This window comes from Myotis daubentonii, chromosome 17 (assembly GCF_963259705.1).
Source record: "Myotis daubentonii chromosome 17, mMyoDau2.1, whole genome shotgun sequence".
Classification (NCBI taxonomy): domain Eukaryota; kingdom Metazoa; phylum Chordata; class Mammalia; order Chiroptera; family Vespertilionidae; genus Myotis; species Myotis daubentonii.
This window is the reverse complement of record NC_081856.1, coordinates 18930166-18945331: the sequence shown is the minus strand read 5'-3', so window position 1 is coordinate 18945331 and position 15166 is coordinate 18930166. Positions and strand designations below refer to the sequence as shown.

Sequence of the window (15166 nt, the reverse complement as noted above, 5' to 3'; positions counted from 1 at the left end):
GTTTGTGTGAACTAATATAAATTCAAAGTAAACATCATTACATAAAAGGGTACGGTCTTTTTTTTCAATAGTTTTATTCATTTCAAACACAGGCCGTAGTTTGCCCACGGCTGTGTTAGAGACACATCAGTTGGTTGTGATTGAGCCTGACCAGGGCCAGGGATTGAAACTGCAACCCAGGTATGTGCTTTGACTGAAAATCGAACCTGCAACCCTTTGGGCCATGGGCCAAAGCTCCAACCACTGAACAAATTGACCAGGTCTCCTGTGTGTAAGTTTATTTTTTATTTTATTTAAAAAATTTTTAAAAAATATTTTTTTAATTGATTTCAAAGAGGAAGGCAGAGGAGAGAGAGATAGAAACATCAATGATGATAGAGAATCATTGATTGGCTGCCTCCTGGACACACCCTACTGGGGATCGAGCCTGCAACCCAGGCATGTACCCTGACTGGGAATCGAACTGTGACCTCCTGGTTCATAGGTTGATGCTAAACCCTGAGTCACACAACTGGGCTCCTGTGTGTAACTTTAACTAGAAATGAACTCTGTTCTTTGTAAAAATTACTAGAAAAATTACTTGAAATTTGGTTTCAGTATATGAAAAAAATAGGATCAACAGTTTAGGTTCATCTGAGAACCATCAGTAATTTAAATCTTGGTTTAGAGATAATGTAATTGCATAATATTTCTTTGAAATGAGAAAAATCGCATAGCACCTGAAGTTTTATTCTACTGTAATGTTTTTTTTTGTTTTTTTTAAAAAATATATTTTATTGATTTTTTACAGAGAGGAAGGGAGAGGGATAGAGAGTTAGAAACATCGATGAGAGAGAAACATCGATCAGCTGCCTCCTGCACACTCCCTACTGGGTATGTGCCCGCAATCAAGGTACATGCCCTTGACCAAAATCGAACCTGGGACCCTTCAGTCCGCAGGCCGACGCTCTATCCACTGAGCCAAACCAGTCACGGCTCTACTGTAATGTTTTATTCTACTGTAATGTTATTAAGTGAAATTGACCAGTTTTACTTTATAGATAGATAAGAAGGCTTTATTCTTATGATGTATGTTGTAACATGATAAAAATTGGAAAAATGACTTTCTTTGATGGCCCACTGACAAATAATGGAATCATTATTTGGAAATTTTAAAGATGAATGGCATGAACTTATCTTTAATGCAATCTAAGAATCATGGATTAATATTCAGTGAGATAATAGACTCTAATGTTTGCAACAAACCATTCAAGTCATTTAATCCAATGATTTATCTCATGGCTTCATATATACACTGAGTGGCTAGATTATTATGACCACCTGACGTTTGTAGGCAAATTAGCTGTAGTTTCGTGCTGAAGTTGCTAGAGGGCCAGACCATTATAAATAGGGAAGCAGGTTGTTTTCCACGACAGTAGAAGTGATTTTTTTCTGAAGATATGGGTAAACAACGCAATTTAACAGCTTTTGAACGTGGGATGGACACACACACACACACACACACACACACACACGCACACACTAAGTGGCCAGATTATTATGACCACCTGACGTTTATAGGCAAATTAGCTGTACACTGCATCGTATGGGATATGGAAACCGAAGGCCTGTTCGAACACTTTTGCTGTCTGCAGTTACCAAGATAAAACGTCTCCAATTCGCACAGGAACACAAGGATTGGACAGTTGAGCTTTGGAAAAAAGTCATGTGGTCCGATGAATCATGTTTCCAGTTGCATCATGCAGATCGCAGAGTGAGAATTTGGCGGAAACAGCATGAAAACATGCACCCCACATGCATGAGTACAACCTTTCAAGCTGGTGGGGGCAGTGTTATGGTTTGGGGCATGTTTTCCTGGTGTGATTTGGGCCCTTTAATTTATGTGGAACAACGTCTGAATAGCACAACATACCTAAGTATCGTTGCTGATCAAGTTCATTCTATCATGTTGATGGCATATCCCAATGGAGATGGCTTCTTCCAAGACAATGCACCATGTTTGTATTGTGCAGGAGCGGTTTCAAGAACATGAAGGAGACTTGACTTTACTTAGGTGGCCCCCACAATCACCAGATCTCAATCCAATTGAGCATTTGTGGGTTGAAGTTAAAGAGCCATCAGGCAGCTGGTTCCACAACCATCAAATCTCACAGAACTGGACAGTGCTATTCATCAGGCTTGGTGTCAGATACCTCGCATCACATTTCAACATCTTGTGGAGTCAGTGCCAAGAAGAATCGCCACAGTATTGAAGGCAGAAGGTGGCCCAACGAAGTACTGATGGGGTGGTCATAATAATCTGGCCACTCAGTGTGTGTGTGTATTCTACGTTCAAAGGCTGTTAAATCGCGTTGTTTACCTATATCTTAAGGAAAAAAATCACTTCTGTCATGGTAAAAAACCTGCTTCCCTATTTATAATGGTCTGGCCCTCTAGCAACTTCAGCACGAAATTATAGCTAATTTGCCTACAAATGTCAGGTGGTTGTAATAATCTGGCTACTCAGTGTATATTTCCAGCTTATATGTGTATATTCCACAGGGAATTTACTGTCTTCCAGGGCAGCACATTCCATCTTTAGGTGGCTCTGATTGTTATAAAATTCTCATTTCCATTGAATTGAAATTTGTCTTCCTGTAATTTTGCCCTAGTGACTTCATTTAGAGCCCTTTGTTTTATTTTAAAAATAAGGCAATTGACTGCTTAGAGCAAAAATAATATATTGTGGGGCTTACAACAGAATCATGGGTTATTTAGAAGTATGTTTTTACATTTGCAAATATTTGGGGGTTTTCCTGCTGTCTTTTTGTTATTGACTGCTTGTTTAATTCCCCTGTAGTCTGAGAAAATAATTTGTATAAATTCGAATTTGAAATTATACAAATTGTATATTAATACATTTTTTAATGGCTCAGGATATAGTCGACCTTGGTGCATGTTCAGTGTGTTCTTGAAAGAATGTGCAATGTGTGTTTGTTGAGAGTAGTGGTTTATAGTAATGTTCATGTCTTGCACATCCTTAAATTCTTACCTGACTGCCTTACTCTTTGTGTGAGGCCTGGTGGCTGAAGGGATTTTCTGTGTTCCTTCCCCTTCATCAGTTTTCAGCTAGGCCTTAATGCCCTTGACAGAGACGCTCTCTCTCTCCGTACTTCTCTCTCCTTTCTCAGCTTAGATTCTTGTGGCTTGTTCCTTGGTGGAAGGCTGTCCCCATGCGTGTGATTCTCAGAAATGAGTTGTTTGCCCCTCCCACAGTGGTAGCCAGCCAAACTCTCCTTGATGTCTTGGAGGGTCTTTCATGAGAATTTTCTGCCCTTCCCCTCACTGCAACCGGTCTTCGTTTTGTATGTGCAGAATGCTGGGTCTGAGCAGGTTGCGAAGAGTCTGGAAAATGCAGTGGTTGGTTTGTGTTCTTTATTTTTTTTATTTATTTTTATTTGGAAGGGTGTCTTCAGATCTCCTGTGTTGCCCCATGTCCAGTCTCTCTTGTGATCATTCTGCGGGAGAGGAGTGCTGGGTGCAGAGTCCTCTTCTGAGTGGGCTTCCAGGAATCTACATTGTCTTGCAGCCCACACAGCGCCTTTAAGAATTCATTAATAGTTCAGCTATTTTTTTCTTACCTGTTTGTAAGGCTGCCTCCTATTTCTCCATGTTCTGGTAAATGTAAAACACTTGTATTGTTCCATGTCTGGACTGGTTTTTATACCCTTTGAAATTCAGTTTAACTGCTTGTAACAACAGCTCTCTGATGGGCTTTTTAAAAATTTCTGAGTTTGTAGATGATTGAGCTTTTCGCATTGTGGGGTCTGAGCAATGTGTGGCCTTTTACTTTCTAAATAGAAATAGAACTCTTCATTTAGTTCTTTATAATATCTTCCATTTCCTCCTCATAGTGTTACTGTTTTCACTTAAATACTTAGTTATGGGAGCTGTTTTAACTTCCTTATTTATTGTTCCATCATCTTTGTTTATGTACTTTTTTGTGTTGACTAACTTTTCTAATGGTTATGGGTCACTGTTAATTTTCTATTGCTACATCACAGATTAGCATAAATTTAGTGGCTCAAAACATGCCACATTATCTTGCAGTTTCTGTGTGTTAGGAATTTAGTTGGTCCTCTGCTCAGGGTCTTACAAGGCTAAAATCCAGGTTTCAGCCAGGTTCCACGCCCAGTTGGAATGCTGGCAGAGTTAATTTCCTTGTGGCTGTATCACTAAGGGGCCTGGCTTCCTACTGGATGTCAGCTGGAGATCACCCACAGTTCCTAGTGACTTCCATTGTTTTTTGCAACATGGGCTTCCTTCCTCACCCTGGCTGTTCACTTTATCATGCAAGCAAGGAGCTTTCTAAACTTAGGGAGGGATTTTACCTGATTAGCTCTGGCCCACCCAAGATAAATCTCCCTTTTGGTAAATTCAGAATTGACTAGAGCAGCCGTGGGCAAACTACGGCCCATTCGGCTGTTCTATCCAGCCCGTGGAGCCGAAAGAGCGGAGGGTTCTCTTGCTCTCCCCTACGCTCCTTCAGCAGCAGCAGTGTTAACATGGCAACGTCGGGAAACACGGCCGCAGCTCCTTCTTCTGAGTCCAGTTTAAGAACCCATTGTGGCCCTCGAGTCAAAAAGTTTGCCCACCCCTGGACTAGAGGTCTGGTGCACGAAATTCGTGCACAGGGGTGGCGGGGGGTGGGGGGGAGTCTCCAGCCCGGCCTGCACCCTCTCCAATCCGGGACCCCTCAGGGGATGTCCGACTGCCTCTTGCAATCCAGGACTGCTGGCTCCTAATCACTTGCCTGCCTGCCTGCCTGATCGCCCCTAACCCCTCTGCCTGCCTGCCTGATCACTCCTAACTGCTCACCTACTGGCCTGATCACCCCTAATTGCTCCCCTGCTGTCCTGATCGCCCCTAACTGCTTCTGCATCGCTCTGCACCTGGGACCCAGGATTCCCTCCTCCGGCTGGTTGCAGGCACCCAGGACCCGGGTTTCCTTCCCTCCCTCTGGCCGGCCGCAGGCACCCACGGCCCAGGCTGGCTTAGCCCAGGACGGCTGCAGCCACAGGGAACCGTGGGCGTGTGGCTTCGCCTGGGCCACAGCCGCAGGCGCCTGGGACCGCAGGGCAGGCTGCTTGTCCCTCTCCCAGGCCACAGCCTGGCTGGTCCCCATTCCTCTCTCGCTAGCTCATTTGTGCCTGGCTGGTTCCCATTCCTCCCTCCCCATTGTTGAGTGTCTGAGCCATTATGGCGTGAGGGCGTGATGGCCATTTGCATATTAGCTCTTTATTATATAGGAGGATTTGCTACTTTAATTACACCTGCCAATTCCTTTCACTTTTGCTACATATTATTGGCTAAAAGGAAGTCGTGTCCCCACTTAAGGGGAGTGGTTTATACAGGGAGTCATCACCTGAAGGCAGGGAACATAGGATCTGTCTTAGAATTTTGCCTACCGTAGTCATGTTTTCCTGTTACTTAAGGACCATCTTTTTGAGGCCTTATTTTAATTTAATTTTTTTAATTCTCACCCGAGAATATTTTTCTATTGATTTTTAGAGAGAGTGGAAGAGAGTGGGAAAGAGAGAAATATCTATGTGAAACACATCGATTGGTTGCCTCCTCCACGAGCCCTGACCAGGGCCTGGGGCGGGGTGGGGGAGGAGCCTGCAACCGAGGTACGTGCCCTTGACTGGAATTGAACCCAGGACCCTTTGGTCTCTAGGCCAACGCTCTATCCACTCAGCCAAACCGACTAGGGCGTAGCTAGGGACATTTAGGGTAGCCTTTATCCAGGGGTAGTTCAGCCGTACTACGACAGGGTGACCTTTCTGGGTTCTTCCCTGAAGACGCAGGGGATCCCCAAGGACTTCACTCTAGCTGGCTAGAGCTTGAATTTCTCTTTACTTCCAGGTCTGAGGATTGTTCAGTTACTGTGTCCTCCATAGTTTCTTTGCCCAGCCTAATGGACTTTCACTCTGAGCACGCACAGCTAGTGCACAGAAAGTTGGAAGGATTTCTGAAGCTCTTTTTATGCTTCTCTTTGGATCTCTGCCCTAAACTTCCAGCCATGATAGATTTCCTGAATTTTGATCTTTATCTGCTTAATTCAGCTCAGTTTCCAGCTTGCTTTGTTCTGTCTCCCATACCTGCAGCCTGGAACTTGCATTTAGGCAGAAATAGGGGTGCTTAAAGGGCTCACCTCATTTATTTTTCTCCCCTCAGGTATTACAGTCCTCTGCTGCCTGGTGTCCAGTGTCATATGTTTTGCCTAGTTTTATGGTAGGAGGTTAAGTTCTGTGCTTGTCATCATGATCAGAAGCAGAATGGATATTTGATTATAAAACACTATTATTAACCTTAACATAATTTATGTTTCCCTGTGGGAGCTCCACTGTTGCTGACATCTGTGCTTAATGGACAGACTCAGATGCTGTATGTCCACTTAATTATTAATTGGAAGGCTAATAATTAAGGTAGTAGAGGACTTGCTGGTTCAGTTGTGCTTTTGATGTCCTGTGATTTTTGTTGTGCTCTTATCATGCATATCTTGATTAAGAGGTGATTTTGTGTCATTAACATATGCAGTAATAATAATCCTTGGTGGATCCAAAATGTTTGCACAACTGGATTTTTGCATAAGTGATAGCAGGGTGAGGCTTACAGTTTTTTTCTGTAGAATCAAGGTAACCATTGATGTTTTTTAGCAGGGCGCAGTGTGATTAGTGTTTTATTTTAAGATAATTGATCTTACCTAAGTGTGCTGGATGGACTGAAGCAGGGAGAGGGGGAGTTTGGGAGACTGGTTAGGACAGTGATCGGCAAACTCATTAGTCAACAGAGCCAAATATCAACAGTACAACGATTGAAATTTCTTTTGAGAGCCAAGTTTTTTAAACTTAAACTATATAGGTAGGTACATTGTTATTAACTTAATTAGGGTACTCCTAAGGGTTAGGAAGAGCCACACTCAAGGGGCCAAAGAGCCGCATGTGGCTCGCGAGCCGCAGTTTGCCGACCACGGGGTTAGGAGATTATTGCTGCAATCCAGGTGAAATGTGGAGAGGTCCTATCTAAAATTAATGGGATCTCATATGAGAATAGAAAAGAAGGTCCTTATATGGAGTGAATAAGAAAGGATGAACAAAGTTACAATGTAGTTTTGGGGTTTGGTTTTCAGGCCGTTAACAGAAGAAAAAGAGGGGCAGTTGCTTTTGAGGTGTTCAGTTTGGACACACTTGTTAAATTTAAGGGGCTTGTGGAAGATATTAGTGGAGTTATTATTCCCAATTAGTGGAAAGATGAGGATGGGAATTAGAGTATTCTCTTATCCGAGAAGGTTTTCAACGAAAAGAAAGGGTTAATGTGTCTTTGATACATAGTAGATATTCATTATGAAATTAATTATTGATCATATGAGAACTTCGTATGATAAATATTTTCCTTTCCAGCTTGTATAGTGATTACTTCTTGATCCAGTAATTAAAAATGGAGGTTTTAAAAAATTCAGATTTCTAGTTGCATATGTGCTCAAGAGTTAAGATTGCATTTTTTTCTTAACGCTTTCTAGGAGGTGAAGATCGAGAACTTATTCAGAAAAGAAAAGAAAAATATAGACAAGAACTGTTGGAACAAATGGCTGAACAAAAGGAGAACAAGAGACGGTAATGAAAGGTTTGCATTTAAAAGAGAGGATTTGAATTTAAAATGCATTTGTGTAAAATGAGATGGTGGTAAATAACTATTACATAGTAAAATAGGAGGATACTTTTCCTGTTGTGCTTTTTATTTGTAAATCACTTTAATTTCAGTCTGCACATTGTAAATCAGCAAGGTAATACATGCTCTCAGTGTTTATTTTCTTTGTCATAGGTAACAAATGAGACTATGTATATAGTATAACAGGCCTTTTACATACCTGAATTAATTTCTTCAATTATTGATTTAGGATAACATTTAATGTTATCTGCATGCCCACTTATATTCTCCAAATATAATAAGAAATATAAAAGAAAAGTATTTTATCTTCTAACAATGTAAATATATATAGTATAAAAACAATCATTGAAAAATAAATAAAAGGTGAAATGCAAAAAACAAAAATATCATTGATAAATCCACAGATTTTTATATTGTGTACAAGTTTCAGTGTTTGTAATTTTTCTTGTAGAAGCACATGTGAAATATTAATTACAGTTTAAAATTTGGACTAGATATGTTAGTTCTAGAGAATTTGAGACTTCTTATATTTAAAAAAATAATTTTATTGATTTTGAGAGAGAGAGAGAGAGAGAGAAAGAGAGAGAGAGAGAGAGAGAGAGAGAGAGAGAGAGAGATCGTTGTGATGGTTCTATTGGCTGCTCCCTGCACTGGGGATTGAGCCTGCACCCAAGGCATGTGCCCTGACCAGGAATTGAACTGGCAACCTTTCAGTGCATGGGACAATGCCCAACCAACTGAGCCACACCAGCCAGGGAGAGATCTGTTATTTTTTAGTTTTGTCATTTGTCTCCTATCTTAGAGGAAGCCAGTATCTACTGTCTGATACTAACCATTGTAAACATTTAAAAAAAAAACCTCCTATTAAAAAGTATGGTATAAATTTTTACTTTTTTACCCTTTTTTTGTGTGAACTGAAAATATACATGGACCCTAAAAGAAATAAAGATTTTGTTTTACTTCTGTACTTTATTCTGTGTAAATTGCTTAGGTTTTAAAGTACGCTAGGCACTGGTTTAGAGATACTTGTTCAACTCAGTTTACATGTGAATCCTAGTTTACTTTACACCAAATAAGAAAAATTTAGTTTTCAGCATCAGTTAAGGACTTACCGTCAGTTAAATGAATTATTTGTATTTGGAGATGTTGTTGCATGGACTTTGTATATATGTTTGTTTCAGTAATGATTATGATTTTGTTTGTGTTTACTATAATTTTTTAATATATAAAACTATAATTTTGTTTAGAGAAAAAGATTTGGAACTCAGAGTTGCAGCTTCTGGAGCCCAAGACCCCGAGAAATCGGTGAGGATTCCTGGCATCTTTTAATGTTTAATCATTCAGTCAAATAAGCTTAAAATGTGCCAGCAGGTGGAGATAGACAGAAGATATTGGGGGAAGTGTCAGAGTAGATCAAGTTGAATACTAATAAACTAAACTTGTTTATTTCACTAAGCTAATTTTTACTTTTTCATATATCCCTTCTTCTTTCAGTTTGTTTCAAATTGGTCCTTTGTATTTTGTTTACCTGTACTGTTCCATGGGAGAGTTATTTCAGTTTAATTTACATTAGATGTTAATATTGTTCTTGAGGATATCTTGATCACTCTTCTTATATTCGAGTGATTTCCAAAGAAACTGAAATCTTTAATTCTAGACTGTAAGCATTTTAGTAATTTTTACTTAATGTAAAACTAGAGAGATGACTTTATTTTTACTTTAATCTTGTAATTCTCATCATTAAGTGGAATGAATTACATCATTGCAGTTAAGAAGGTAATAATGTATTGTTCTTCTCACAGTATACTTTTTCTGTAGTTGGATAGGTAGAATTTACTTGCAAAGGCAAGTTTTAGTTTCATCTTTGAATAATAATTAAGAAACTTTAATTTTACTAAAAAGTTCATTCTTAAAGAATACAGCAACTTAAAATTATTCAGCTGTAGGCAACTTTTGATTTACTTTTTTAAAAAAATATATTTTATTGATTTTTTACAGAGAGGAAAGGAGAGGGATAGAGAGTTAGAAACGTTGATGAGAGAGAAACATCGATCAGCTGCCTCCGGCACATTCCCTAATGGGTATGTGCCCGCAACCAAGGTACATGCCTTTGACCAGAATCGAACCTGGGACCCTTGAGTCCGCAGGCCGATGCTCTATCCACTGAGCCAAACCGGTTAGGGCTTGATTTACTTTTTTACTTATGCTAATTATGTAGATCCTGGGGGGTTTATCTGTTTAAAAAAGTTATTATCTCATCAGCACCACTCATTCCCAGTGTACTTTTTGACTGCTCATAGAATAAAACTTTTTTTAAAAATATATTTTATTGATTTTTTACAGAGAGGACGGGAGAAGGAGAGTGATAGAGAGTTAGAAACATCAATGAGAGAGAAACATCGATTCAGCTGCCTCTTGCACATTCCCTACTGGGGTTGTGCCCGCAACCAAGGTACATGCCTTTGACCAGAATCGAACCTGGGACCCTTCATTCTGCAGGCCGACGCTCTATCCACTGAGCCAAACTGGTCAGGGCTAGAATAAAACTTTTAGATTAATCTGTCAAATCATTCCTAGGGAAGATAAACATGGAGGGGGAAAAGGATATTGTTTTGGGATGAATAGAGCCTGATCGACACACACACACACACACTATCTGGCTCTTCACAGAAAATGTTTGCTGACTGGAGAATACTTTGATGTCAGAAATGGTAATCTGGTAGAGAAGTGGTATAATAGAGTTTTGTATTTAGAATTAATATCTGGCTCTGGTCTTCGCTTGGTTATTTATTAACAGTGAGACATTAGGTGTTTGTGTACTTTCACGGGGATCTCAGTTACCCCATTTATAAAATAGGGATTAGATTTGCAAAATCTTTTAGCTGTAAAATTGTGTTATTCTCTGAGTAACTTAGTGTCAGCTGGCAGTCTGGGACAGAGGGTCTTTTGAGGTCTCTTCCACCTTTCAAGTAAGGATTGTATATAACAAACAGATATCTTTTCTTTATTTTAGCCCGATAGACTAAAGCAGTTTAGTGTGGCACCAAGATACTACGAAGAGACGATCCCACCTGAAAGACCCAGAGTAGCTTTCCAGACCCCTCTCCCTCCTTTATCTGCCCCCCATGCCCCCTCCTGCCCACCAGCTCACTCCATCCCACCACAGAGTGAAGATCTGTACAGTGGACTCGGCAGCACCCTTGGTGAAATGGTGCCTCCCAGGTGCTTGTTTAAAATGCTTTATGTTTGGGAATTGGGGCAGGTGTCATATTTTATATTCAGAAGGGTTTTCTGAAGCAGATAACATTAACCATTAGAGAGTTTTGTGTAATTAACAACTTTTGTCAAATAATTTCTCTCAAAATGTTTTCATTGTTGGACTTTCCTCTGTTATGATAAAAGCAAGGAAAATTCTTATAACATGCTTTTATTGTTGAAAGATGCTTTAGAATTTTTAGAATGCATAAGTGCATTTAGTATTTAGTTTTAGATCATATTTTTGAATATTTTAAATATCTTTAAACATATAAACATACATTTTCTTCAGTTTTGTAATTCCATTTGGCAAATATTGAATACTTCCTTCAGTTTATACAGAAAAGTGACTTCTAATCTAATATATATATATATATATATATATATATATATATATATATATTACTTTATTTTAACTTCTATTTCATTCAACTTTTTCTCTGTGATTACTTACGGGCTATGCAACTCAAATACCTGAAATGAAAACTGTTGAGATTATAAAACCTGTAATTTAGGTATTATGGAAAAATATGATTTATGTTGGTAAAAGGCATCATGCTATACTAGACTGTACATACAGAAAATTCTGTTCACATTGATATTTTCTGGGCTATACTTTCTTCGCTTAGGAGGACTTGAACTGTTTTCTGGCTTATTATTAATGTATTATAGTGATGTGTTTAATCAGGTGTTTTTCTTTGTTCACAGCAATATTTTCTGGGCTGTACTTTCTTTCAGTAGGACTTTTATTTAATACTAACAAGTTGTAGGGTTGTGTTTACTGTATTTATCAGGTGTTTTGTTTCATCTACTGCCTTCCTTTCTGAAAAAACTAGGTGGGATTGGAATTAGAAAGCATGGTATGATGGTCTCAGCATTGGGTGACAGGTTACAGTGGTCAGCTTCACTGTATGCCTTTTGGGCAAACCACATGTTTATTGAACTTCAGTGTTCTCATTTGTAAAAGTGCAATAGTAGTATTTTTTTTTCCTTGTCTACAAATACAGAGTTGTGAGGATTAAATCTGAAATAAATTTATATAAAAATGTAAGATTGAATGATGCTGACAGGCTTTTATTGCAGTTTTCCAACTGTTTTGTTGATGCAGCTATGGACTTGAGGATAGTAAGGTTAGACACACAGAGTGACTAGTAAATGTGAAAAATATGCATGCCTGAAGAGAACTGTAAATGCCTTGTTAGCTCTTCAGAATTATTTTGCAGTATACAGCAAGGAGAACATATTAGGAAAAACTTAAAATGCAGACATTCTAGGAAGTCCCCCTTCTCTTTCTGTTCACGTGAAGGGTTTGCCTTTTCCATTTTTACTACTGGGAAAGGTTCCCCTGGGGAAAATACAGCCACATTTCCTAGTCAAGAGTGAAGTGCTGATGTAGAAGTTTTAACTTTATGAAATACTAAAAATTGTGTCAAGACTTGACTGTTGATATGTAAGTGGAGTCTGTTATACATTATTGTTAACTTCTTTTGAGAACAAGACATTTTTATAGTTAAAAATGCACCTCTTCCTCCAGTCTAATGGGACCATTTTTAATCCCTCTTTGTGCCTCTGCCTTTTCTTCCTCGCTCGGACTCGCTCACTCTAGCAGCCTGGCTGAAGCATTGCCTTTTCTAGAGAGCCTTCCTCATGCTTCCCTACTGTTGCCTAGATGATTTCAATGTCCCTGCACCGGGTTCCTGTTGCACCCTCGTCTGCTTGTATGGCTTCATTTACTACACTTTGCTGTAATTGTCTGTTTATTTCTGAGGGACAGGGACCATGTTTTTTCAATACTGGCATATAGTGACTAATTAGATATTGTTTGAATAAAATATGAAGTTTTTGTCTTACATAACTTTGAAGCTTTTTCTAAAGCAGCAATCAGATTTTCAGTAACATTTTTGCAAAACAATGAGATCTTGATTTAAAAAATATTACAACGTAATATGAGAAGAATTTTCCAATTTTCTTTTGATATAGGATTGCACCTCTGCCTCCACCTCCCCTACTACCACCTTTGGCTACTAACTATAGAACTCCTTATGATGATGCGTACTATTTTTATGGAGCCAGGAATACTATGGATCCTAGTCTTGCTTATTGTAAGTTATCTATAGTCTAAACATTTTTTTCCACTGGATCAGTCAGGAAAATTGATTTTTGTGCAAGCAAAAATATGTAAATGAGAAAAGCACAACTTTACTTAATGCAAATAAAATATATAATATATTGATTTATAGTTATTTTCCTTTTATCTAGAATTCAGAAATTACATGTTGTGTTTTCTTGCATTGTGCTTTGATAATTCCTAACCCAGAAGGAAATACGGATTTTTTTCTTAGGTAACATTTTCAGTATGTGACTTTTCTTTTAGAGATAAAGTGTTATTAAACAGGTACTCTGGAATAAATGTGTTTTTGTGTTTTTTTTAAGATGGCTCAGGAATGATGGGAGCGCAGCCTGCAGTTCATGTTACTGCTCCTTTTGCCCACTGGCCAGAACAGCCCATTATGTAAGTCATTGTCCAAACAGTAATTTCAGGATTAATTTGTCTTCCATAAAACCTGTACTATTTAACTTATTCTTTTTTTTCCCTTCAAAACAGATAAAACTTACTTTAATTTCTAATTATTGTATAATCAGTATGTTCAAAGTATTGCTTGTATATCAGTGTTTCATAGAAAGCACATTTTATAATTAAGATAACTCCACTTCTCTCATTATAAAAGTCATGCATGCATATTATTGATAAATAAGTATTGCTACCTCAGCTTTTTTCCCCAACACTTGATCTTAGCCAGAAGGCTGAGAAGTGATTTCTTTTTAAATTTCCATCTTCATGAAATACCTTTTTCCATTACTTTCAGTTGTTGTGTATCTTTCAATTTCAGGTGGGTCTCTTGTAGAAGCATATATAAGAGTCTTGTTCTGTTATCCATTCAACCACTATGTCATTCGATTGGAACATTTAATCCATTGTATTTAAAGTAATTGTTGATAGATATGTATTTATTGCTATTAGTCATATTTTTTATCTTCATCTTTTGAAATAAAACCCTTTAACATTTCTTTTATATATATTTTTTATTGATTTTTTTACAGAGAGGAAGGGAGAGGGATAGAGAGTTAGAAACATTGATGAGAGAGAAACATTGACCAGCTGCCTCCTGCACACCCCCTACTGGAATGTGCCCGCAACCAAGGTACATGCCCTTGACTGGAATTGAACCTGGGACCCTTCAGTCCGCAGGCCGATGCTCTATCCACTAAGCCAAACCTGTCAGGGCTTAATATTTCTTGTGATACTGGTTTGATGACGATTAACTCCTTTAGCTTTTTCTTGTCTGGGAAGCTCTTTATCTGTCTTTTGATTCTAAATTATAGCTTTGCCTGGTAGAGTTATGTTGGTGTGTAGGTCTTTGCTTTTCATCACTTTGAATAATTCATGGCAATCCCATCTTACCCGCAAAGTTTCTATTGAGAAATCAGCTGACAGTTGTATGGGCATTTCCTTGTAGGTAACTAACTGCTTTTCTCTTGCTGCTTTTAAGATTTTCTGTCTTTAACTTTTGGCATTTTAATTATGATGTCTCTTTGGGTTCATCTTATTTGGGACTCTGCACTTTCTGGACTTGTATGTCTGTTTCTTTCACCAAGTTAGGGAAGTTTTCATTATTATTTCTTCAAATAGGTGTTCAGTTTCTTGCTCTTTCCCTTCTCTTTCTGGCAGCCCCATGATGCGAATGTTGATATGTTTGAAGTTGTCCCAGAGGCTTCTTACACTATCCTCATTTTTTTTTAATTCCTTTTTCTTTTTGCTGCTCTAATTGGGTGTTTTCTGCTTCTCTATCTTCCAAATTGCTGATTTGATTCTCAGCTTCATGTACTCTACTGTTGATTCCCTGTAATGTATTCTTCATTTTAGTTAGTGTATCCTTCATTTCTGAGTAGTTATTTTTCATATTTCCTATATCCATTTAATGTTTCCTATCTCTTTATTGGACTTCTAAGTTGATCTACTTTTCCCCTAAGTTCATTGAGCATCCCTATAACTAGTGTTTTGAACTCTGTATCTGGTAGATTGCTTGTTTCTATGTTGTTTATTTCTTTTTTTTGGAGATTTGTTCAAAACTTTGGGACATGTTTGTTTCTCTCCCGTTTTGGCTGCCTCCCTGTATTTGTTTCTATGCATTATGTAGAG

General features: G+C 38.4%; 1 protein-coding gene across 12 annotated transcripts in view; it reads left to right on the top strand.

Annotated features, from left to right (window-relative positions):
* CSPP1 (centrosome and spindle pole associated protein 1) overlaps positions 1-15166 on the top strand; it is a 100887-nt gene that overhangs the window by 43645 nt on the left and 42076 nt on the right. For 11 of the 12 annotated variants that reach the window (XM_059672972.1, XM_059672980.1, XM_059672979.1 and 8 more), the window contains 5 exons: positions 7562-7655; positions 8958-9015; positions 10724-10932; positions 12946-13067; positions 13399-13477. In XM_059672972.1, coding sequence (XP_059528955.1) covers positions 7562-7655; positions 8958-9015; positions 10724-10932; positions 12946-13067; positions 13399-13477 — 562 coding nt within the window. The remainder of the gene's footprint in view (positions 1-7561; positions 7656-8957; positions 9016-10723; positions 10933-12945; positions 13068-13398; positions 13478-15166) is intronic. The other variant, XM_059672981.1, reaches the window with a different exon arrangement.